This window comes from Canis aureus, chromosome 8, assembly GCF_053574225.1.
Source record: "Canis aureus isolate CA01 chromosome 8, VMU_Caureus_v.1.0, whole genome shotgun sequence".
NCBI classification, from domain to species: Eukaryota; Metazoa; Chordata; class Mammalia; order Carnivora; family Canidae; genus Canis; species Canis aureus.
In genome coordinates this window covers 34,521,506-34,545,263 of record NC_135618.1, presented here as the reverse complement: position 1 = coordinate 34,545,263, position 23,758 = coordinate 34,521,506, and the positions used below count along the sequence as shown (strand labels likewise).

At 49.9% G+C, this 23,758-nt stretch overlaps 1 protein-coding gene and 3 long non-coding RNA genes across 7 annotated transcripts in view; 3 read left to right on the top strand and 1 right to left on the bottom strand.

The window, feature by feature from the left end:
• Window positions 1–1,224: 1,224 nt before the first annotated feature.
• LOC144318597 (ral guanine nucleotide dissociation stimulator-like) lies at window positions 1,225–9,954 on the top strand. 3 transcript variants are annotated; one of them, XR_013384649.1, is made up of 9 exons: window positions 1,225–1,418; window positions 1,905–2,012; window positions 5,453–5,637; window positions 5,976–6,169; window positions 6,318–6,604; window positions 7,381–7,596; window positions 7,953–8,056; window positions 8,557–9,457; window positions 9,879–9,954. XR_013384649.1 is itself a non-coding variant. In XM_077905691.1 (8 exons), exons 1-8 carry the CDS (start codon window positions 1,281–1,283, stop codon window positions 8,648–8,650), a joined length of 1,326 nt encoding a protein of 441 aa, XP_077761817.1. In that variant the 5' UTR covers window positions 1,225–1,280; the 3' UTR covers window positions 8,651–9,527. The 3 variants fall into 3 exon arrangements, 1 of the variants encoding a protein (XP_077761817.1); XR_013384650.1 differs by lacking the exon at window positions 9,879–9,954 and adding an exon at window positions 9,575–9,742; XM_077905691.1 differs by lacking the exon at window positions 9,879–9,954 and having other exon boundaries at window positions 8,557–9,527.
• A 538-nt stretch (window positions 9,955–10,492) lies between these two features.
• Window positions 10,493–11,424, top strand: LOC144318596 (uncharacterized). Its single transcript, XR_013384648.1, has 3 exons — window positions 10,493–10,535; window positions 10,889–11,010; window positions 11,200–11,424. It is a non-coding gene; the product is annotated as an uncharacterized LOC144318596 (long non-coding RNA).
• Window positions 11,425–13,547: 2,123 nt separating this feature from the next.
• LOC144318594 (uncharacterized) overlaps window positions 13,548–23,758 on the bottom strand; it is a 26,816-nt gene continuing 16,605 nt past the window's right edge. Inside the window, exon 3 of the long non-coding RNA XR_013384645.1 lies at window positions 13,548–13,659. This is a non-coding gene — a long non-coding RNA (uncharacterized LOC144318594). The remainder of the gene's footprint in view (window positions 13,660–23,758) is intronic.
• Window positions 17,717–23,758, top strand: part of LOC144318593 (uncharacterized) — an 11,687-nt gene continuing 5,645 nt past the window's right edge. For both annotated transcript variants that reach the window (XR_013384642.1, XR_013384643.1), the window contains exons 1-2: window positions 17,717–17,910; window positions 18,397–18,504. This is a non-coding gene — a long non-coding RNA (uncharacterized LOC144318593). The remainder of the gene's footprint in view (window positions 17,911–18,396; window positions 18,505–23,758) is intronic.

Sequence of the window (23,758 nt, the reverse complement as noted above, 5' to 3'; positions counted from 1 at the left end):
AAAAGTCCAAGGCCAGAGGGCTTCCCTGGGGAATTCTGTCAAACGTGAAAGGAGAAACCATACCTATTCTACTAAAGCTGTGCGGAATGATAGAAAGAGACGGGGTACTTCCAAACTCGTTCTCTGAGGCCAGCATCGCCTTTATTCCAAAACTAGACAACGAACCCAGCAGAAAGGAGAATTATAGACCCATATCCCTGATGAACATGGACGGAAACATTCTCAACAAGATACTAGCCAATAGGATCCAATGCGACATTAAGAGGATTGTTCACCATGACCAAGTGGGATTTATGCCCGGGATGCAAGGCTGGTTCAACACTCTAAAGCAATCAATGTGATTGGTCATATCAGCAAGAGAAAAAACAAGAACCATGGGATCCTCTCCATAGATGCAGAGAAAGCATTTGACAAAATACCGCCTCCATTCCTGATGAAAACTCTTCAGAGTGTAGGGACGGTGGGGACACTCCTTAACTCTTAAGAGCCATCTACCAAGAGCCCACAGCAAATATCATTCTCAATGGGGAAGCACTGGGAGCCTTTCCCCTAAGACCAGGAATGAGACAGGGATGTCCACTCTCACCACTGCTAGTCAACATAGTACTGGAAGTCCTAGCCTCAGACCCTGTCTGGCTCCTGGAGCGTTACCACCACATCGTGGTGCGCCCATCGAAATGAGGCCAGAGGAACCTGCTATTGTGATATTCCATTGCTGGAGCCCAGGCCTCTGCCAAGCGGTGCTCCATGGCTCATCCCACCCCTTCTGGTCAATCTTCCATCCGTATATCTGTGCTTCAGATACACTGGGTACCAGCCCACACGCCTTATAAATATCATGCATAGACCCCTGGTGATGTGCCTAGGAAGTAGATTCTAGGAGATTCCAGGCTGATCTCCACAGTGCAGGTTGGGAAACTGTGAACTATTTGAGAGACCCAGTGGGTTAGGTATGACATAGCACTGAGAAAACTCAGAAATAAAGGTCTGAATTCAGCTCCGTGTCCTCACGGGTAGACCTCATTGCATGTTCAGTGGGTTGTGTCTATGGCATTTCTTGGCACATGATGTAAAGCTAAGGGGATGGCATGGGGTAAGCATTCATCTGCCAAGAAGGGGCTCTGGATAGGGCTGACTGGAGGAAGGGGCCCAGGTCCCAGTATCTTGAAAAAGTGATGTCACTTCCTTGGTGACAGGCCTGCAACTGATTTGGAACTCTGGTAACCAGGCACCTGCATTCCACAACCGCTCACTTTACTGGAGACGGTTGAGAGAACAAGATGTCCTCTTGCTGTTGTCCTACTTTGAGTTGCTCTGGGCTCTGGAGAGTCCAGAGTGAGAGATGTTCACGTAGCTGTCGACGTCAGCTCGGCCCTCTTCTCCGACGTTTCTGCTTATGTGGCAGGAGACCTCAACAGGTACAACAAGGCAACCTGGGGAGGCCACTGGAGAGCAGGCACACTGTGATCTCAGCTGAGCGGGCTCCCACCTCTGCCACCTCCTTGTGTGTGTGTCTGTGTGTTTATGCGTGTGTGAGTGTGTCTGGGTGTGTGTGTGTATGTGTGTGTGCGAGTGTAGAGGGGACCGAGGAGAGGAACATGCCCTTCTGGGCACAAACCAGCTGCCAGCTGTTGGCAGCCTGACACACCTTTGATGTTCAGACCCCAGGCCATAGCAGGCAGATGAGAAGGGGGGTCCTGGGGACCAAGCTCAACTCCCAGTATGGGAGTCATGAGCCCAAGAGCCTCTTTCATCTGGCTTCCTCCTTGCCAGATGTCTCCACAGCTGCCCCTCTGGCCTGAACAGGAGAACGTGGTTTCTAATGCAGGTGTCCCCTGGGGGTGATGTCGCGGGAGGACCCTAAGGTCTCTTGGCCCTGTATTTACGGGGCACTCTATTTGCAGAGCTGCACCCAGGAGGTCTTGGAAGAGATGGTCTCTGGCTTCAACTATTCCAGCTCCCTAGACAATGATCTGGTGCTCCCGACAAACAGGGATCGGTGCTGCTCTGAGGTAAGAAACGGAAGAGGGCTCACCCCAGAAATATGGCCCCCACACGAATGAGGAGAGAAAGCTGGGGCCCTCCCCTAGTGTGTCCACATGAGTGTCCCACAGGCCCAACCGCAGAGAGATCTGAACCTCTACGCCTAGCCTCCAGCTACGTGGGATGTGGGAGGACACTCTTCACCTGTGTTGGAGTGGTGCAGGATATAGTTCATGTTTTGAGGAATTGGAGGGCTTTGTTTTGTTTTGTTTTCCCAAAGCCATGAGTATCTTTGCATTCTACTTCTGTTTTTTTTTTTTTTATAATAAAGTTGTTTTTATTGGTGTTCAGTTTGCCAACATACAGAATAACACCCAGTGCTCATCCCGTCGAGTGCCCCCCTCAGTGACCGTCACCCACTCACCCACACCCCCTGCCCTCCTCCCCTTCCACCACCCCTAGCTCTTTTCCCAGAGTTAGGAGTCTTTATGTTCTGTCTCCCTTTCTGATATTTCCCACACATTTCTTCTCCCTTCCCTTATATTCCCTTTCACTATTATTTATATTCCCCAAATGGATGAGAACATACACTGTTTGTCCTTCTCCGACTGACTTACTTCACTCAGCATAATACCCTCCAGTTCCATCCACGTCGAAGCAAATGATGGGTATTTGTCATTTCTAATGGCTGAGGAATATTCCATTGTATACATAAACCACAGCTTCTTTATCCGTTCGCTTTCGATGGTCACTGAGGCTCCTTCCACAGTTTGGCTATTGTGGACATTGCTGCTGTGAACATTAGGATGCAGGTGTCCTGGCGTCTCACTGCATCTGTATCTTTGGGGTAAATCCCCAACACTGCAATTGCAGGGTCGTAGGGCAGGTCTGTTTTTAACTCTTTGAGGAACCTCCACACACTTTTCCAGAGTGGCGGCACCAGGTCACATTCCCACCAACAGTGTAAGAGGGTTCCCTTTTCTCCACATCCTCTCCAACATTTGTGGTTTCCTGCTTTGTGAATTTTCCCCATTCTCACTGGGGCGAGGTGGTATCTCATTGTGGCTTTGATTTGTATTTCCCTGATGGCAAGTGATGCAGAGCATTTTCTCATGTGCGTGTTGGCCACGTCTGTGTCTTCCTCTGTGAGATTTCTCTTCATGTCTTTTGCCCATTTCATGATTGGATTGTTTGTTTCTTTGCTGTTGAGTTGAATAAGTTCTTTATAGATCTAGGAAACTAGCCCTTGATCTGATACGTCATTTGCAAATCTCTTCTCCCACTCTGTAGGTTGTCTTTGAGTATTGTTGACTGTATCCTTTGCTGTGCAAAAGCTTCTTATCTTGATGAAGTCCCAATAGTTCATGTTTGCTTTTATTTCTTTTGCCTTCGTGGATGTATCTTGCAAGAAGTTACTGTGGCCGAGTTCAAAAAGGGTGTTGCCTGTGTTCTCCTCTAGGATTTTGATGGAATCTTGTCTCACATTTAGATCTTTCATCCATTTTGAGTTCAATTTTGTGTCTGCTGCAAGAGAGTGGTCTAGTTTCATTCTTCTGCATGTGGATGTCCAATTTTCCCAGCACCATTTATTGAAGAGACTGTCTTTCTTCCAGTGGATCGTCTTTCCACCTTATCGAATATTAGTTGACCGTAAAGTTCAGGGTCCACTTCTGGGTTCTCTATTCTGTTCCATTGATCTATGTGTCTGTTTTTGTGCCAGGACCACACTGTCTTGATGACCACAGCTTTGTAGTACACCCTGAAATCTGGCATTGTGATGCCCCCAGCTATGGTTTTCTTTTTTAAAATTCCCCTGGCGATTCCCCTGTCTTTTCGGATTGCACACAAACCTTAAAATAATTTGTTCTAACTCTCTGAAGAAAGGCCACGGTATTTTGATAGGGATTGCATTAAACGTGTACATTGCCCTGGGTAACATGGACATTTTCACAATATCAATTCTGCCAATCCATGAGCATGGAATATTTTTCCATCTCTTTGTGTCTTCCTCTATTTCCTTCAGATGTGTTCTGTAGTTTTTAGGGTATAGATCCTTTACCTCTTTAGTTAGGTTTATTCCTAGGTATCTTATGCTTTTGGGTGCAATTGTAAATGGGATTGACTCCTTAAGTTCACTTTCTTCAGTCTCATTGGTAGTGTAGAGAAATGCCACTGATTTCTGGGCATTGATTTTGTACCCTGCCACGCTACCAAATTGCTCAAATTGTATGAGTTCTAGCAATCTTGAGGTGGAGGCTTTTGGGTTTTCTACGTAGAGTATCTTCTGTCTTCTGTTTTTATTATTTCACCTACTAGTCCCAGATATGCTTTGGAGAAGCCAGCTCCACCGTCCCTGCCGACCTTCTCTGAGCCCTTCCAAATCATCACACTAAGGAGGGTGATTTAACACAAAAGCAAGGGCGGGATGAAGTCATCCTATATGTTTTCATATCAAATGTTTACATAGTTTCTCCCTATATGTTTCTCAATAACATGTCGTCTCTCAGAACATATCAGATCATTGTAGGCCCAACAGCTCATGAGCTGTATCCTGATAGATCTTCGTAGTCCTCCATCAATGGGGCCGTCTGCCACAGGCATTCAGACTCTCAAGGCCCTGGCCTTTGACCTAATGCCATTCTCTTGCCATCTCTGCAGTCCTGCAAGGAGCACCTTATGTGTCCCCACAGACTGTTTGGGTTGCTAGACCTGCCATAACCTGGAACCCCAGATGAGGGGGAAGGCCTCTGATGCCTCCTGGCACCAGTAGCTGGCTCTTTTTGGAATGATCCACCCAGGAACGCTTGGATGAGGTGCTCATCCAAGAGTTCAACTCCTCCATCTCCCCTGACAAGCAGAAGGGGATCAGGCCACCAACCACATCCATTAAAGGCCTGCAGTGAGAGCAGGCCCCCATTCATGGTCAATCCACACGCAGAGAGGATCAGGGCATGCCCAGAGCCTACTCTAGAAAAAACTGACACCCTTGGGCCCTGCAGGAGAAGGGAATTTTCCCTTGAGCCTTCCTCCTAGGTCAGGGACAGCCGAAGCCACATCTGCTTAAGGGAAACCCCATGCAGCCCACGCTCTGGTCTCTTCTCACCCCAATGTATATGAACTTGAACAGCATTTGAGGGTCTAGGCCTCTGTGTTCTCGTGGCAGTTGGGATGTAACTGAAGACTCTGTGGCATCCTGGTCTTCGTAAGAGCTAGTAGTTGAGAGGAATGCTGTTGTTGCTCGGCTAACAGAACGTGTTGAAGTGGCCAATGCTTTACCATGTCTTCTCTAAAACCAGTGGTACTTTGAAGCCTCGAACCATTTTCTGTGTGGGCACTCGAGTCCCTTGTCCTGTGCAACTTTCTGAGGGGTTGGGAGTCTGTGGGCGGGGCGCCAGACCTTGATCTTCCCAGTGGTTCCCGGTTTGGAGGCTGACTACAGTGCCCCTCCTTGTGTCTCTGGTGTGAAAAGCAATCAACCCTATCCGTGAGTGAGGCCAGGACCATGCTGACGCTCAGAGAAGGGAGAATGGATGATTTTCTACAGTCCTTGGTGCCATCCTTCCAGGACAGAAGCCTCATCATCAACCCAGTCCTTTCTTGTCTCTACCAAGTGTTCACCACAGCCCAACGAGTCCTGGGCCAGCAATTCTCTAGGTGAGTGACCACCCCATACACCACTGGGGCCAAGAACAGAAGCTTTGGCGAGCAGACCACTCACCAATCTGCCACAAACCTAAGCCCCAAATCCGGTGTGCATGGAGGATGCAGTAGAGGAGGCCCTTGGCCATTGAGAAGAGAGAAGAAGTAGAAACACCAGACTCAGACAGGTTTTCTGGATGACCAGGTCATCTACTGCAAGGCCAGCGACAGGGGGGTTGGAAGTCATGCTGAGGACATTCTCGGGGACCCCTACACAAAGAATGGTGCTATGCGAGTACCACATGGCATGAAAGGCCATGCTCTGATGCGGCTCCGCACCTGACTCTCCCCAGCACCCTCTCTCCCATCTCGGGGACCTGGCCTGACCGGAATCTGCAGGACACCTGGCCGTCCCTGCACCGGGCCTGCTTCGATGTACAGGAGTCCTGGGTGCAGGCAAACCTGTATGCCCTGTATTGCCATGCCCCCATTATCGTGATGCCACGGCAACTTCTGCAGCTCACGGAGGCAGACGCAGAGTCAGAGGGTAAGGGGGATTGCAAGCTGGGCAGACTATCTGGGATGGGGTTCAGGGGCTGCGTGTTTCTCTATCGGCCATGGACTCTGCCCTGTTTCTGGAAGGACATGGGGCAAGTCAGCCCTGTGGACAAACATTTCTCCTTATCCTGTCCCAGTGCCAGCTCCACGGCTCCTTCCGGCGTCTCCTCCGTCGGCTCCTCCAGACCTGAAACAAGAGCTGGTGCCTTCCTCACGTGTACCGGGTCCTGAACTGCAGTCAGTTCCACCACCAGCCTTCGTGGGGACTGACACTCCTTCCCTAAGCACAAAGACGGAGCCACCTCCAGCCCCAGAGGCCACCTGCCACTGGGGAACCCCCGCGCACCAGCGGCATGAGGAGCAGCCTGGGCTCATGGCCTTCCCTCCCAAGCTGGTGGCAGAGCAGTTGACCTCCATAGACGCGGTGAGCAGCGGGGCGCCCAGGCCGGGGGGCCGGGGCAGGCTTGCTTCCTGCTGTCATCTGCCCCAGTCCTGCCTTTCCCTGATGCGCACTTGTGTGGTCGGGGTCCAGATCTCAGCTCCATCCCTTACCAACCACCTCACCCTGTCCAGTTCCTCAAACCCTTGCTCTCACTGTCCAGCTGCAGACTGTGGAGCTAGACCATGGGATGGACTGACCCAGAGTCCCTGTGTCGATTACATGAGCCAGAACTGATACGTAAAGGGGCAGGCCCTGGTCCTGGGCGGGCAGCGGGGGCAACTCACTGTGTGCGGCCGAGCCCACGACTCACCACGCACCTGCCTTGGAGGCCGAGCACCCCACACTTATTAGGCATCTAATGGAAACCGAAGTTCAGGGAGGCAGACAAATGTGTGGCTGCCCCCCACTCTGTGAGAATGTGCTGTTGAGAGAGGAGGAGGGCCAGGGCATGAACAGTGGGAGGGGAAGATGCCCCCTGAGGATCCCCCTTAAACTGCCACCTGTAACTTGAAGTTAGTGGGGATGATCAGGGTACAGAGCCCTCCTGCCCCCCTACCACCCCCTGGCAGTACCTGCTCCTCGTTCATCCTGCACTGGGCTCCCTCAGGGAAGAGCAATGGAGGGCAGTCCAGGGACTCTAACTGGGTCAGGCCACTTTCTGTGCTGGCTGAGCCCCGGCTCTGACAGGGGACCCCTATGTAGGACATGAATCCTGCATGTGCAATGGCTGTGTGAGCGAGCGTCCCCCTATTCTCTAGGATCTTTTCAAGAAGGTGCAGCCCCAACAGTGCCTGGGCTCCATCTGGTCCAAGAGAAATGAGCCTGGATATGAGCACCGGACATGCACAGTCAGTGCCACCGTCACCCAGTTCAACAACGTGGCCAACTGCGTCATCACCACCTGCCTTGGCAACGCACGCATGACGGCCCGGGACAGGGCGGAGGTGGTGGAGCACTGGATCAAGGTGGCCAAGGTCAGCCTACGGGAGGCCCGGCTGACCTGCTCTTCTGAGCCTGGCAACTGCTCTTCCCTTGATCATTCCTCAAGGTTGAAGTCTCTGCTCTGAGTTCTTCTTCCCGGGAACATGCTGCCCATCCCTTGCATGGCCTGATGTTGGGATGCTCAGTTCCCACATGACTCTTTCCTTGGAGGGAAGGGAAATGCCGCCTCTCCCCAGCAGGGCTCCTCGGGGGGTCCTCCATGCGCCCTTCTGTAGGCCCCTGCACATCCGTCTCATGCAGGAGAGGAGACTGACACTGAGCAGAGTGCAGCTCTCCAGCAGACAGGGCTCCTGCTGGCCACCTGACAGCTCATGCTCTTCCTCCCCAGGCCTGCCGAACCTTACGGAACTACTCCTCCCTGCACGCCATCCTCTCGGCTCTGCAGAGTGTCTCAATTCACCGCCTGAAGAACACATGGGCCAAAGTTTCCAGGTGAGGGGTCCTTGCTCCAGAAGGACCATGAACGATGAGAGATGTCCCATAGGCCTGTCCTTTCTGGCTTCCTCGGTCACCCTGGACTTCCTAGGAGGCAGGAATCCATGACAACAGGATGTGGGTGGGCAGGCGGGCAGGGGATTTTCTCAGGCTTCCTGGCCAAGAGGCCACCATGCCTCCAAATGTCCCCATTTGGGGAGTCTGGGCTGAGCTGAGGTACAAGGTTTTGGATGCGAACATGACAGCAACTAGAGTCTCTTCGCAATTGAAACCAAAACTGACCAAAGCAGAGCTGTTCAATTAATAGGGCATCGGATGCACCGGATGACCCTCCAAAGAGCTCCCTCCCGTGTCCTTCAACGACCTGAGTGCTCAGAGGAACCCAAGGAAACCCTGATCCAGCAGTTGAAATCCTTCGAGGTCTCAGATCACAGGGTCTGCCCTCAACCCGAACCTAGTGTTCCAACATCCGTCCTGCCTTCTTTCTCTCTCCTCAGGAAGAAGATTCAAGCATTTGAAAAACTGTGCTCCCAGGACAATCCCCAGAGCAGGAACCTGCTTCTCAAGGTAGTATGGGAGGTGTTGGGATAGAAAGAGAGGCGGCGTGGGAGCAACGGTGTCCTACGTGACTGAATTAGGGACTGGCCCGGAGCATTCCTTCGGCGAGTGAAGCCTTTGGCATGAACGTGGACGCAGCCTGGGGTGAAAATCCACCAGGGGTGGAAAAGCAGCTGCTGCTCAACCAGGATCCCTGAGCTGGACCCTCGCGCTCCCTGTCGCCAGCCGGTCCCGATGGGGGCCTCTCCCGAACTGGAGAGCCCAGAGGACAGGCCTGCGCCCATCGAGGGATTTGAATGGGATGAGGGCCCCAACGGGGATGGTAGGAATAGGACCCTGGGTCCTCGGGAGACCGAGGGAGGGAGCTGGAATTCGCCCCTTTCCCAGTGAGGAACCAGGCTCAGGGAGGCCAGGCTGCAAGCTCCAGGTCACACAGGGAGTGAATGCTGGAGCTGAGGTTGTTCTGGAATCCCTCACGGGAGGCTGAAGGAGGACGTCGCGGCTACCCTCTGCTTCTGGTCGATGTCCAGGGTGTGAGGTCAAAGATGGGTGGTGGAAGGGGAGGTGGGCGGGGTGTGGGGGCGACTGGGTGACGGGCACTGGGAGGGGCACCTGATGGCATGAGCACTGGGTGTTATTCTATATGTTGGCAAAATGAACAGCATTAGAAATAAATATATACATAAAAAGAAAAGAAAAAAGAAAGTTTGGTGGGAGTAGTGGCCCGAGGTGATCACGGTCTTGAGGAACTTGTCCTTGGCCCTACAGGACCGGCCGGCTAAGCTTGGAGCCCTGGGGATCAACATGCAGACAGCATGGAAGAGGCGGCAGCAGCAGCAGGTGAGCGAGCCCCGGATCCGTGGCCTCGAGCCCAGAGGAGAGGGTTCTCCCCAGAGAGCTGGAAGGCCCCAAATCAAGGCAGGTGGGGCCTTCCGACTCCAGCTCTGCCTCCCGTAGCCACAGCTTCGACAACCCTTCTTTCGAGGTGACCCGGAGGAGGGTCTATACAGCTGGAAACAATGTGTCTGTGGTGGCAGGGCCCGGAGCACCTACACCCCGATGTCCTACAGCTCGCCCTTGACGCGCTTAGGAGGACTCTGGTGTTGTGGGAGGGTGAGGGGGGGAGCCCAGGGGAGGCCCCAAGGGTCCTGGTCTGCACCACGTGGGAGCTGGGGCGGGCGGGCCGGGGTGCTGACCTGTCCCAGGGAGGGGCCCCGGGGACCCGAGAGCAGGGCCTCATTCCTTCCCCGCCCCGACACAGGGTGTCGTCCCCTTCCTGGGCACCTTCCTCACCGAGCTCTTCATGCTGGATACTGCCATGGAGGAGTACCTGGAGGTGCGTGGGCCCGGGGCTGGGACGGGGGGCCGGAGTCCTGATGTGGGGGAGCACAGGGCCCCTGAGCCGAGCCCCGAGCTCTCCGTCCTTGGCAAGTCTCCCCTCCTGAAAGGCTCCCCGCTGCCCTGGGAGCGCGGGTCCAGGGCCCAGGGCTGGGAGGAGTGAGGGAGGCTGCACCTAAGTCACGGGTCCCGAGATCGAGTCTGCGGCCCGAATGCCAAGCAGCCGAGGTCAGGCTGGGTGGGCCTCAGCCTGTGGGGGCCGAGTGACGTCAGGGTCCCCGGCCTGAGCAGGCCCTTAGCGAGCCTCGCATCTCCTGCCCACCTGAGGCTTTGTCCTCCCCTCCTGTGCTCCGGGACGCCAGATCCGCTCCCTCCCCGCCAGGTCTCCTTTCCCTGGACCCGGGGCCTGGCCTGGATCGCAGGCCTGTCACTGCGGGGTCCTGGCCCCTGTGTGCCTGGCCCTAGGGCGGCGTGAGTGGGGGTGGGTAGCGGCACCCAGTAGCACCCGAGGCCTCTCCCCGATGGACTGTGCTTGTCTGCTTTCCAGGGCAATGAGGTCAACCACCGGAAGAAGAACAAGGTGAGGCTCTCTCTGAGCTCCCGCACGGAGGGGGAGGCTGGGGCTGTCAGAGGGGTCCCCGGGAGCACCACGCCGGGCCTCCATCCCCTCATTGTCACATTGTCGGGGACGGTTTCCTGAGAAAGGGAAAGTCCCCGCAGTTGGCCAGGCCAGAGGCGCGGCCATCAGGGACACCTGGCCAGGGCTGGGCCGGGTGTGCTCCCCTCTGAGAACCAGCTGGGACGGGAGGAGTGTGCAGGATGGGGGGTCGCCACGTGTCAGAGACCAGCCCCGGGCCCCTGTCCCCGGGCGCAGCCCCCGAAGGCCTCGCCGCCCCCAGGCTCCTCATGCCCCCGTCCTCTCTCCGGGCCCAGGAGTACCGAGTCCTGACCGAGATCCTGCTGCTCCAGGTGGCCGCGGATCGGTACCGCATCGAGCCCGAGCAGCCGTTCCGGGCCTGGTTCCAGTCTGGGACGTGGCTCAGCGAGGAGGAGAGGTGAGGCCCCCAGGGCTGAGGGCGGGAGGGCGGCCTGCTCAGGGGCCCCTCAGGGATCCTTCTCCTTTGGCTCCGGGGGCGGCCTCCAGCCCTGCTGCTGGGGCTCCAGGCTCCAGCTCCTTGGAAATCCCAGGGGAGACTCCGGACCTGAAGCTCCTGCTCAACTCACACGTGTCCCTCTGTCCTCAGCTACACCCTGTCCTGCCAGCTGGAGCCCCGAGCCGGCCACCAGACAGGAGGAGCCGGCCGCAGTCACCCTCAGGCCTGAGCCGAGGTGCAGGGGCCTCAAGGGGACGGGGCCCGTCTGTGCGACACCACTTCCTCCCGCCTCTTCTATTGGGAGGACGATATGTCATGGTCTTAACTCATAAATGGAAGATTTCAATGTTGTGATATTAAAGCCGCTTTACTGTCCAGGAGTCGTTTGGGTCTTTTGCTTCCTGTTGGAATCTAAGAGAATCAAAAGGTCTCATAGTCATTTTCTATCTTTTCCATCCAGATATTGTTTTCTTTATTGACGAGGGACAGACAGAGGCGGGCTCCGTGTGGGGGGTCGGTCATGGGCCTGAAACCCAGGGCTCCAGGGTCAGGATCTGAGACAGAGGCAGAGGCCCCGACACTGAGCTACCAGGCGACCCTCTTGTGCTCATTTTAAAGGAGAAATCTTACAGAGTCCCCAGCTCCTGATGTGGGAAGAAGTAGAGGATCCAGCCTCCTCCCAGCTCCTGAAGCACATCCCCAGGCCCCCTTCCCCAAAGGACAGTGTCAGGAACTTGGGCAGACAGCAGAGACACCCCCTCAGAGCTGCTGATATTCAGAGGGTGCAGGGACTTCCCCAGGAACAGCAACACCCCTGACCTGGGGGTCCTGAAGGGGACCGCCCGCCAGGACCCTCTCCTGCCCAGGACAGGGGCTCCCTTTGTACACTTTCAAGGAAGGAGGACTTTGTCTTGCCACTTCTTCTGATGTGGATTCTTTTGGCTTGGGTTTCGGGTTTGCCATTCCCATTATTCGGAGCGTGGAGTCGTCTAGGTCAACCTCTGCAATTGCATCAACACCAAAGTGGGCACACACGTAAAGAGACCCTGTGCTGCACATGGACGGCATGAGGCCAGGGGAAGATCATTAGTGGATGACCTCAGGGCAGGCACGGCTTCCATCCTCAGTCTCGCTCTCGGGTTCCAACTTCACCCCTGACCAAGCCTGGAATTCTCCTGGGTCCTTGACAGTGATCTCTGACGTCCTTTTCCCTCTTGGTGTGCATGAGGGGGAGAGATATTTGTGTACATGAAGGCCACACCTGGGCCAGCTTCCATGAACTCCTGTGCTGACTCCTGAGCTAAGATCTCCTGCCTCCCTGTACCTCCCTGGGCAGCTCTCTTGAAAGCAGCAATTCCCTGATGGCCCCAGTTTCTTGGTCGAGGGCCTAGTGGCCGCTCTTCCCTGCTGGGACCTGATGGGTCAGACATCGGCTCCCCCTTGCCAGAATAATGGTTCGGCCGCAGAAACCCACACAATCTCCCTGCGAGACAGGTCTTTGTTGTTCTGATGTCCGTGGTCCCAGACATTCAGCAGCTTGCACACTCAGGCTCAGTGTACACACTTACACTGTCTTGTCTGGAATCGCTAACTGAGCCTGACGCCTTAGGTCTTATACTTCGGTTATGTCATGGGGGCTCATGAGCCTTTGCTGTCTGGATCGTTGATAGATGATGAATGAGAGAGGAGCATTCAGGGGCTTCCGTGAGGGCAATGCCACCAAGCTGATGACCTGAAGGATCAAATGGCAATAAATATATTCCTATCAATTACCATACGAATGGGGCAGGGGGCAAGGGGGTGGAAGAAGAGGGTCCGCAGGTCACCTGCCCCCCCCCCCCCCAACTTACCTAGATAACTTTAGCATCATCCTGAAAACCTATGAATTCGGCCTGAGATTTAAATAGAGAGTAGCTGGAAGGCCGCAGTGAGAAGAGTTGGCGCTTCTCTGAAGGTCGGAAGATGGGGAAAAAGTAAACAAATAAAAAAGCCAACAAGGGGAGGCCCCCCGAAGAACCAGGCTGAGGCTCCAGGGCGAGGCCCCCAGGGCAGGAGAGCCCCCCCCCCCCCCCCAGAGGAGCATGAGTTCCAGTGAGTTTGGCAGGATCCCAGGAGGGTGGGGAGGCCCTCAGGCTCCCGGGGGCACTAACAGAGCACCTGCGCCCAGGGGGAGCCCCCACCCCGCGGCCAAGATGCCTAAAGGGCTGCAGGGGGCCCCAGGGCCCCGAGTGCGGATTCCAGCAGCGCAGGTCCCAGCGCCCAGGGTACTAGGGGCACAGCCCAGGACCCGGCTTCCACCCGGGACAGGCAAAGCCCAAAGGCCCAGGAGAGGAGGATGTTCCTGCCCAGGGGGATCCAAGTTGTGCAGGTCCACGGCCCTGCCCCCGGAGCATCCAGGCCCCTGGAGACTGGGAGCTGAGGTAGCTACTGCGGGAGCTGACTCCAGGGCTGGGGAGCTGGCTGCCGCCACAGTGGTTCCTCCTGGGGTCACCTTGTACCTGGGATGAGCAGGGACCTCACAGGATGAACAGCTCCCACTTTGCCGTGCACCTGGCAGGGGCCTGCGCAGCTCCCCCAGGTTCTCATTCCTTAGAAACAGCACAGCAGGACCTGCCACCAGAAGACCACATAGAAGGACAGCAGAAAAGCCAGTTATTGCCCAAACAGCACTGCAAAGGTCCAGGGGAAGTCGAGGGGGTTACAGTACATAGATTCAGAGGATACGCCCCCTGGCTTTTGGTTTTCTGTTTGCTTCCCCTCCGTTTTTTCTCTTCTCCTCCTCGTCCTCCTCCTCTTCCTCCCCCTCCTCCTCCTCCCTCTTCTTCTTCTTTCCTTTTTTTCTGCTCTTTTCTCCTTTTCCCAATACAACTTGTTTCTGGCCACTCTGCACTGAGCAAAATGACTGAAGGAAAAACTAACCTCAAAAGTGAGACTCGGGAACATTCCTCTTTCTCACTGAGTTACAGAATTTGGATTACAATTCAACGTCAGAAAGCCAATTCAGAAGCACAATTATAAAGCTACTGGTGTCTCTAGAAAAAAGCGTAAAGGATTCAAGAGACTTCATGACTGCAGATTTTAGAGGTCACCAGGCAGAAATTAGAAATCAGTTAAATGAGATGCAATCCAAACTAGAGGTCCTAAAGACGAGGGTTCATGAGGTAGAAGAACGAGTGAGAGACATAGAAGACAAGTTGAAGGCAAAGAGGGAAACTGAGGAAAAAAAGATAAAAACATTTAAAAGATCATGAGGATCGGTGAAGGGAAAAAAATGACAGCCTCAGAAGGAAAAATCTCCATTTCCTTGGGGTTCCCGAGGGCGCCGCAAGGGACAGAGGTCCAGACATGCATTTGAACAAATCATAGCTCAGAACTTTCCTCACTTGGGAAGGGAAACAGGCATTCAGATCCAGGAAATGGAGAGATTCCCCCCCAAAAGGAATAAAAACCAGTCAACACCTCGACATTGAATACTGAAACTTGCAAATTCCAAAGAGAAAGAGAAGATACCTAAAGCAGCAAGAGACAAGAGATCTCTGACTTTTATGGGTAGAAATATGAGATTAACAGCAGACCTCTCCAGAGAGACCTGACAGGCCAGAAAGGGCCGGCAGGATGCATTCAGGATCCTAAATGAGATGAACCTGCAGCCGAGATTACTCTATCCAGCACGGCTCTCATCCAGAATAGAAGGAGAGATCAAGAGCTTCCAAGATAGGCAGGAACTGAAAGAATATGTGACCACCAAGCCGGCTCTGCAAGAAATACAAAGGGGGACTCTGTAATAGAAAGAGGAGGTCCAAGGAAACAATCCACAAAAACAGGGACTGCATAGGTATCATGATGACACTAAATTCCTATCTTTCAATACTAACTCTGAACGTGAATGGACTTAATGAGCCCATCAAAAGGTGCAGGGTTTCAGACTGGATGAAAAAGCAAGACCTACCTATTTGCTGTCTACAAGAGACTCATTTCATTTTTATTTTTTTAAGATTGATTGATTGATTGATTGATGATGGACATAGAGAGAGAGAGAGAGGCAGAGACACAGGAGGAGAGAGAAGCAGGCTCCAGGCCAGGAGCCGGACGTGGGACTCGATCCCGGGAATCCAGGATCGCGCCCTAGGCCAAAGGCAGGTGCCAAACTGCTGAGCCACCCAGGGATCCATGAGACTCATTTGAGGCAAACACCTACAGCCTGAAAATGAATGGGTGAAGAACCATGTACCATTCAAATGGTCCTCAAAAGTAAGCAGGGGTAGCCATCCTTATATCAGATAAACTAAAGTTTAACCCCAAGACTGTAGGAAGAGATGAAGAGGGACACTATATCATACTTAAAGGATCAACCCAACAAGAAGACCTAACAATCATCAATATTTATGCCCCGAATGTGGGTGCTGCCAAGTATATCAGCCAGTTAGTAACCAAAGTTAAGACATACTGAGATAACGATACACTTACTCTTGGTGACTTGAATGTAGCGCTTTCTACGATCCACAGATCTTGTAAGCACAACATCTCCAAAGAAACCAGAGCTTTAAATGATAGACCGGACGAGATGGATTTCACAGATATTTGCAGAAATTTACATCAGACTAACTGAATACACATTTTTCTCAACTGCGCATGGAACTTTCTCCAGAATAGACCACATACTGGATCACAAATCAGGCCTGAACCGATACCAAAAGATTGGGATCGTCCCCTGCCTATTTTGGCACCATAATGCTTTGAAATTAGAACTAAATCACAAGAAGAAGTTTGGAAGGATTTCAAACACGGGGAGGTTAAGGACCATCCTGCTGAAAGATGGAAGGCTCAAGCAGGAAATTGGAGAAGAACTAAAAAGATTCACGGAAGCCAATGAGAATGAAGATACAACCGGTCACAATCTTTGGGATACAGCAAAAGCAGCCTGAGGGGCAAATACATCGCAATGCAAGCATCCATCCAAAAACTGGAAAGCACTCAAGTACAAAAGCTAACCTTGCATGGAAAGGAGCTAGAGACAAAAAACCAAATAGAAACTACACCCAGCAGAAGAAGAGTGTTAATAAAGATTCGAGCAGAACTTAATGAAATAGAGACCAGAAGACCTGTGGAACAGATCAACAAAACAAGGAGTTGGTTCTTTGAAAAAATTAAGAACATAGATAAACCATGAGCCAGCCTTATTAAAAAGAAGAGAGAAAAGCCACGAATTAATAAAATCATGAATGACAAAGGAGAGATGACCACCAACACCAAGGAAACACAAACGATTTTAAAAAACATATCATGAGCAGCAATACACCAATAAATTAGACAATATAGAAGAAATAGACGCATTTCTGGGAAACCACAAACGACCAAAACTGGAACAGAAAGAAATAGAAAACCTGACAGGCCAATAACCAGGGAGGAAATTGAAGCCGTCATCAAAAACCTCCCAAGACACAAAAGTCCAAGGCCAGAGGGCTTCCCTGGGGAATTCTGTCAAACGTGAAAGGAGAAACCATACCTATTCTACTAAAGCTGTGCGGAATGATAGAAAGAGACGGGGTACTTCCAAACTCGTTCTCTGAGGCCAGCATCGCCTTTATTCCAAAACTAGACAACGAACCCAGCAGAAAGGAGAATTATAGACCCATATCCCTGATGAACATGGACGGAAACATTCTCAACAAGATACTAGCCAATAGGATCCAATGCGACATTAAGAGGATTGTTCACCATGACCAAGTGGGATTTATGCCCGGGATGCAAGGCTGGTTCAACACTCTAAAGCAATCAATGTGATTGGTCATATCAGCAAGAGAAAAAACAAGAACCATGGGATCCTCTCCATAGATGCAGAGAAAGCATTTGACAAAATACCGCCTCCATTCCTGATGAAAACTCTTCAGAGTGTAGGGACGGTGGGGACACTCCTTAACTCTTAAGAGCCATCTACCAAGAGCCCACAGCAAATATCATTCTCAATGGGGAAGCACTGGGAGCCTTTCCCCTAAGACCAGGAATGAGACAGGGATGTCCACTCTCACCACTGCTAGTCAACATAGTACTGGAAGTCCTAGCCTCAGACCCTGTCTGGCTCCTGGAGCGTTACCACCACATCGTGGTGCGCCCATCGAAATGAGGCCAGAGGAACCTGCTATTGTGATATTCCATTGCTGGAGCCCAGGCCTCTGCCAAGCGGTGCTCCATGGCTCATCCCACCCCTTCTGGTCAATCTTCCATCCGTATATCTGTGCTTCAGATACACTGGGTACCAGCCCACACGCCTTATAAATATCATGCATAGACCCCTGGTGATGTGCCTAGGAAGTAGATTCTAGGAGATTCCAGGCTGATCTCCACAGTGCAGGTTGGGAAACTGTGAACTATTTGAGAGACCCAGTGGGTTAGGTATGACATAGCACTGAGAAAACTCAGAAATAAAGGTCTGAATTCAGCTCCGTGTCCTCACGGGTAGACCTCATTGCATGTTCAGTGGGTTGTGTCTATGGCATTTCTTGGCACATGATGTAAAGCTAAGGGGATGGCATGGGGTAAGCATTCATCTGCCAAGAAGGGGCTCTGGATAGGGCTGACTGGAGGAAGGGGCCCAGGTCCCAGTATCTTGAAAAAGTGATGTCACTTCCTTGGTGACAGGCCTGCAACTGATTTGGAACTCTGGTAACCAGGCACCTGCATTCCACAACCGCTCACTTTACTGGAGACGGTTGAGAGAACAAGATGTCCTCTTGCTGTTGTCCTACTTTGAGTTGCTCTGGGCTCTGGAGAGTCCAGAGTGAGAGATGTTCACGTAGCTGTCGACGTCAGCTCGGCCCTCTTCTCCGACGTTTCTGCTTATGTGGCAGGAGACCTCAACAGGTACAACAAGGCAACCTGGGGAGGCCACTGGAGAGCAGGCACACTGTGATCTCAGCTGAGCGGGCTCCCACCTCTGCCACCTCCTTGTGTGTGTGTCTGTGTGTTTATGCGTGTGTGAGTGTGTCTGGGTGTGTGTGTGTATGTGTGTGTGCGAGTGTAGAGGGGACCGAGGAGAGGAACATGCCCTTCTGGGCACAAACCAGCTGCCAGCTGTTGGCAGCCTGACACACCTTTGATGTTCAGACCCCAGGCCATAGCAGGCAGATGAGAAGGGGGGTCCTGGGGACCAAGCTCAACTCCCAGTATGGGAGTCATGAGCCCAAGAGCCTCTTTCATCTGGCTTCCTCCTTGCCAGATGTCTCCACAGCTGCCCCTCTGGCCTGAACAGGAGAACGTGGTTTCTAATGCAGGTGTCCCCTGGGGGTGATGTCGCGGGAGGACCCTAAGGTCTCTTGGCCCTGTATTTACGGGGCACTCTATTTGCAGAGCTGCACCCAGGAGGTCTTGGAAGAGATGGTCTCTGGCTTCAACTATTCCAGCTCCCTAGACAATGATCTGGTGCTCCCGACAAACAGGGATCGGTGCTGCTCTGAGGTAAGAAACGGAAGAGGGCTCACCCCAGAAATATGGCCCCCACACGAATGAGGAGAGAAAGCTGGGGCCCTCCCCTAGTGTGTCCACATGAGTGTCCCACAGGCCCAACCGCAGAGAGATCTGAACCTCTACGCCTAGCCTCCAGCTACGTGGGATGTGGGAGGACACTCTTCACCTGTGTTGGAGTGGTGCAGGATATAGTTCATGTTTTGAGGAATTGGAGGGCTTTGTTTTGTTTTGTTTTCCCAAAGCCATGAGTATCTTTGCATTCTACTTCTGTTTTTTTTTTTTTTATAATAAAGTTGTTTTTATTGGTGTTCAGTTTGCCAACATACAGAATAACACCCAGTGCTCATCCCGTCGAGTGCCCCCCTCAGTGACCGTCACCCACTCACCCACACCCCCTGCCCTCCTCCCCTTCCACCACCCCTAGCTCTTTTCCCAGAGTTAGGAGTCTTTATGTTCTGTCTCCCTTTCTGATATTTCCCACACATTTCTTCTCCCTTCCCTTATATTCCCTTTCACTATTATTTATATTCCCCAAATGGATGAGAACATACACTGTTTGTCCTTCTCCGACTGACTTACTTCACTCAGCATAATACCCTCCAGTTCCATCCACGTCGAAGCAAATGATGGGTATTTGTCATTTCTAATGGCTGAGGAATATTCCATTGTATACATAAACCACAGCTTCTTTATCCGTTCGCTTTCGATGGTCACTGAGGCTCCTTCCACAGTTTGGCTATTGTGGACATTGCTGCTGTGAACATTAGGATGCAGGTGTCCTGGCGTCTCACTGCATCTGTATCTTTGGGGTAAATCCCCAACACTGCAATTGCAGGGTCGTAGGGCAGGTCTGTTTTTAACTCTTTGAGGAACCTCCACACACTTTTCCAGAGTGGCGGCACCAGGTCACATTCCCACCAACAGTGTAAGAGGGTTCCCTTTTCTCCACATCCTCTCCAACATTTGTGGTTTCCTGCTTTGTGAATTTTCCCCATTCTCACTGGGGCGAGGTGGTATCTCATTGTGGCTTTGATTTGTATTTCCCTGATGGCAAGTGATGCAGAGCATTTTCTCATGTGCGTGTTGGCCACGTCTGTGTCTTCCTCTGTGAGATTTCTCTTCATGTCTTTTGCCCATTTCATGATTGGATTGTTTGTTTCTTTGCTGTTGAGTTGAATAAGTTCTTTATAGATCTAGGAAACTAGCCCTTGATCTGATACGTCATTTGCAATTATCTTCTCCCATTCTGTAGGTTGTCTTGTAGTTTTGTTGACTGTATCCTTTGCTGTGCAAAAGCTTCTTATCTTGACGAAGTCCCAATAGTTCATTTTTGCTTTTGTTTCTTTCGTCAAAATCTTATAATGGTACATTTTCCTAAGGCATAAAAACCTCAGGGTCCAAACATGGTGTCGTTTCTCAAAAACAATGTTGGCACTGGTGTTGACAAGGTGACTCCAGTGACTAGACAGAAAATCCTTTTTTGGGATGCCTGGGTGGCTCAGCGGTTGAACATCTCCCTTTGGCTCAGGGCATGATTCCAGGGTCCTGGGAGTCCTGCATCAGGCTCCTTGTGAGAAGCCTGCTTCTCCCTCTGCCTGTATCTCTGCCTCTCTCTCTGTGTCTTTCATGAAAAAATATATAAAAATCTTTAAAAAAAAATCCTTTTTTTGGGTGGGGAAGAAAATCCTTTTTCAAGTCAGGTGGTTTCCAATAAAATAGGAAGGGGACCTAATCAAAATGTCTACAAAATAGACCCCATCAAAAATGACTTTGGAGGGGCCTGACTGGCCCAGTCAAAAGAGCATATGACTCTTTATCTCAGGGTCATGAGTTCAAACCCCACAATGGGTGTAGAGATTATTTAAAAAATAAACTTTAAAAATTGTTTTTTTATGAAATATCAAATCATCATCGTTTGGTATTGTTAAAAAAAAGACAAAATTCAACTAAGTACAGTTAAAAATCTTACTGGCTTTATTCAATGATCATGATTCAGGCAGCGTCCCATCTAGCAGATATAAAAGGAGCTCTGAGGAGCTACACAAACTGGAAGACTTTTATAGGCAGAAGGAAGTGGGTCAAGGAAGTTATTTTAGCAAAAAGAGGATTCTTTCGGCCAAGGCCAGGCCTCCTATGAGGGACCACAGGGGGTCCGTCAGGCAGATTACCTCATTGGTGTTGATCAGAAAATTCTAGATTGACAGATTAATATTATGTCCTGGGGAGCACCTGGTCGTTAGTCCGTTATGTGTCTGCCTTTGACTCAGGTCATGATCCCAGAGCCCTGGGATCCAGCCCCGAATTGGGATCCCTGCTCTGTGGGGAGTCTGTCTCTCCCTCTGCCTCAGCCCCAGCTTGTGCTGTCTCTCAAATCAATAACTAAAATCTTGAAAAAAATAAGATTATATTCTGGAAGAGTCTGAAACTGCAATTAGGTTATTGATTCTTTTTTTTTTTTAATTTTTATTTATTTATGATAGTCACACAAAGAGAGAGAGAGGCAGAGACACAGGCAGAGGGAGAAGCAGGCTCCATGCACCGGGAGCCCGATGTGGGATTCGATCCCGGGATCTCCAGGATCGCACCCTGGGCCAAAGGCAGGCGCCAAACCGCTGCGCCACCCAGGGATTCCCTGCAATTAGGTTAGGTATTAAGTCTTGGTCCGTTGATGTGGGCTAGCATAAGTGATTCCATTTTGGGTCGGCTGTCTCTTTTTTTAACAGCATATAACTTGGAAGTAGTTCAAAGAATCAAGTGACACTGCTATAACAAAACCCCTTCAGATCCATCTACTCATTTCTGTGAATAAGATTTTCCAGCAATTACATATATAAAAATGAAAAATAGGGACAATATTGATAACATATTCTGTCTCACTTTAGAAATCAGTAATATTCATAAATAGCTAAATGTACTAGTTGCTTAAAAATATATATCATCTTTGAACACCTAGCTGGCTCACTCAATGGAGCATGCAACTTTTGATCTAGGGGTTATAGGTGCAAACCTCATGTTGGGTGAAGACATTACTTAAAAAAAACTTTAAAAAATATGTGTATATATATGTATATAATCTCATTAAATGATGTATTTCCAATAAAATGTTACGTTTTGTGTTTAATATTTACCAATACTTACATCTCTGCTTTTTTGATCAGCTATATATAACTGTTAAATAAGTACTATAGAAGAAAATAAGCTTTAAAGCTCTTAGGAAGTTTAAAACATTTTTTAAAAATATACTTCTACTTACAGGGAAATAAAATAATTTGACCAAAAAAAGATGTGTGAACATAAAAATGTTGTTAGGATAAAATATTATGAGGGAAGTGGAATGAAAATACTAGATCAAGAAGAAAAATAATGAAATAAAATTTCTCACTTCCAAAGTAGCTTCATGTGTTTTTATTATTTATTTATTTATGTATTTATGTATTTATTTATATTTTATTTATTTATTAATGAGAGACAGAGAGGAGAGAGAGGCAGAGACACAGGCAGAGGGAGAAGCAGGCTCCATGCGGGGAGCCTGATGTGGGACTCCATCCAGGGTCTCCAGGATCACGCACTGGACTGAAGGCAGCGCTAAACCGCTGAGCCACCCGGGCTGCCCTTCATGTGTTTTTAAAATGCCTAACAGTATCAGTTATAGTATTAAATTTCACTGACTATCTTTAAAGGAGTGGTATATTATTGTCAAATATCAATATTAATAAATCAAAGCGAATTATATCCATCACAGCTCCATAAAATTTTGATGAAAAATTTTAGGAATGTCAGTTTAAAAATGTGTGAGAGATCAAGAGAATTATAAGAGAAGCCACGGGCTTGTAGAAAATATTTGTAAAAGATACATCTAATATTTTTTAACATATTGATGGATAATCTGGCTCTCATCCAAAATATACAAAGATTTTATTTACTTATTTAATTTTTTTTTGAGAGAGAGGGAGAGCATGAGTGGGGAGGAGTAGAAGGAAAGGGAGAGACAGGCTCCTTGAGTGCAGAACCTGATGTGGGGCTTGATCCCAGGACTTTGGAATCATGACCTAAGCTGAAGGCAGACACTTAACTGATTGAGCCACCCAGGTGCCCCTATACAAAGACTTTAAAAATAAACAAAAAGAGGGGCATCTTACTGGCTCATTCAGTAGAGCATGTGAACCTTGATCTCAGAATCCTGAGTTCAAGTTCTGATTTGGGTATAGGGCTTATTTAAAAAATTAAATTAAATTAAATTAAATTAAATTAAATTAAATTAAATTAAATTAAAAAGTCAAGGGGTACCTCCTGGCTGGCTCAGTTGGTAAAGCATCTGACTCTTGATCTCAGAGTTTTGAGTTCAAGCTCCATGTTGGGTGTAGACATTACTTAAATCAATAAAAGTTTAAAAAAATAGTAAACAACCTAGTTAACAGATGCCTCACCAAATGTCATCAGGGAAATGTGAATGAAAATGAGATACCACTACACATCTGTAGGGGGGCACAGGGTGCACATTTGAAGTTCTCTTTCACGCCCATTAGAATGGCCCAAATCCAGAACACTAATACCACCAAATGCTAGGAGGATATGGAGCAGAAATAACTCTCATTCATTGCTGATGATAATAAAAAATGGCACAGCCACTTTGGAAAACAGTTCAGCAGTTTGCTATAAAACTAAACATACTCTTACCACATGATCCAGCAATTGCCCTCCTTGGTATTTATCCAAAAGAATTAAAAGCTTATATCCACCTAAACACCTGCTCATAGTTGTGTATAGGAGCTTTACTTACAGTTGCCAAAACTTGAAAACAACCAGGTAGGTAAATGGATAATCTGTGGTACACTCAGACAATGAAATATTATTCAGCACTAAAAAGAAATGAGCTATTCAGCCTTGAAAAAACATGGATAACTTAAATGCATATTACTAAGTAAAAAAAGCAATCTGTAAAGGCTATATACTGTCTGATTCCAACTGTATGACCTCTGGAACAGTCATACTATGAAGACAGCAGTTTCCAAGAGATAGGTAGGGCACAGAGGATTTTTACAACAGTGAAAATACTCTGTATGATACTACTGGGGTGGATACATACCACATACATGTTAAAACCCATAGAATATATGACAGCAAGAGTGAACCTTAATGTAAACTATGAACTTTGGGCGACAATTATTTGTTAATATACTTTCATTGATTGTCATAAATGTTCTACTGTAATGTGGAATATTGCAAATAAGCAATATTATGTTTA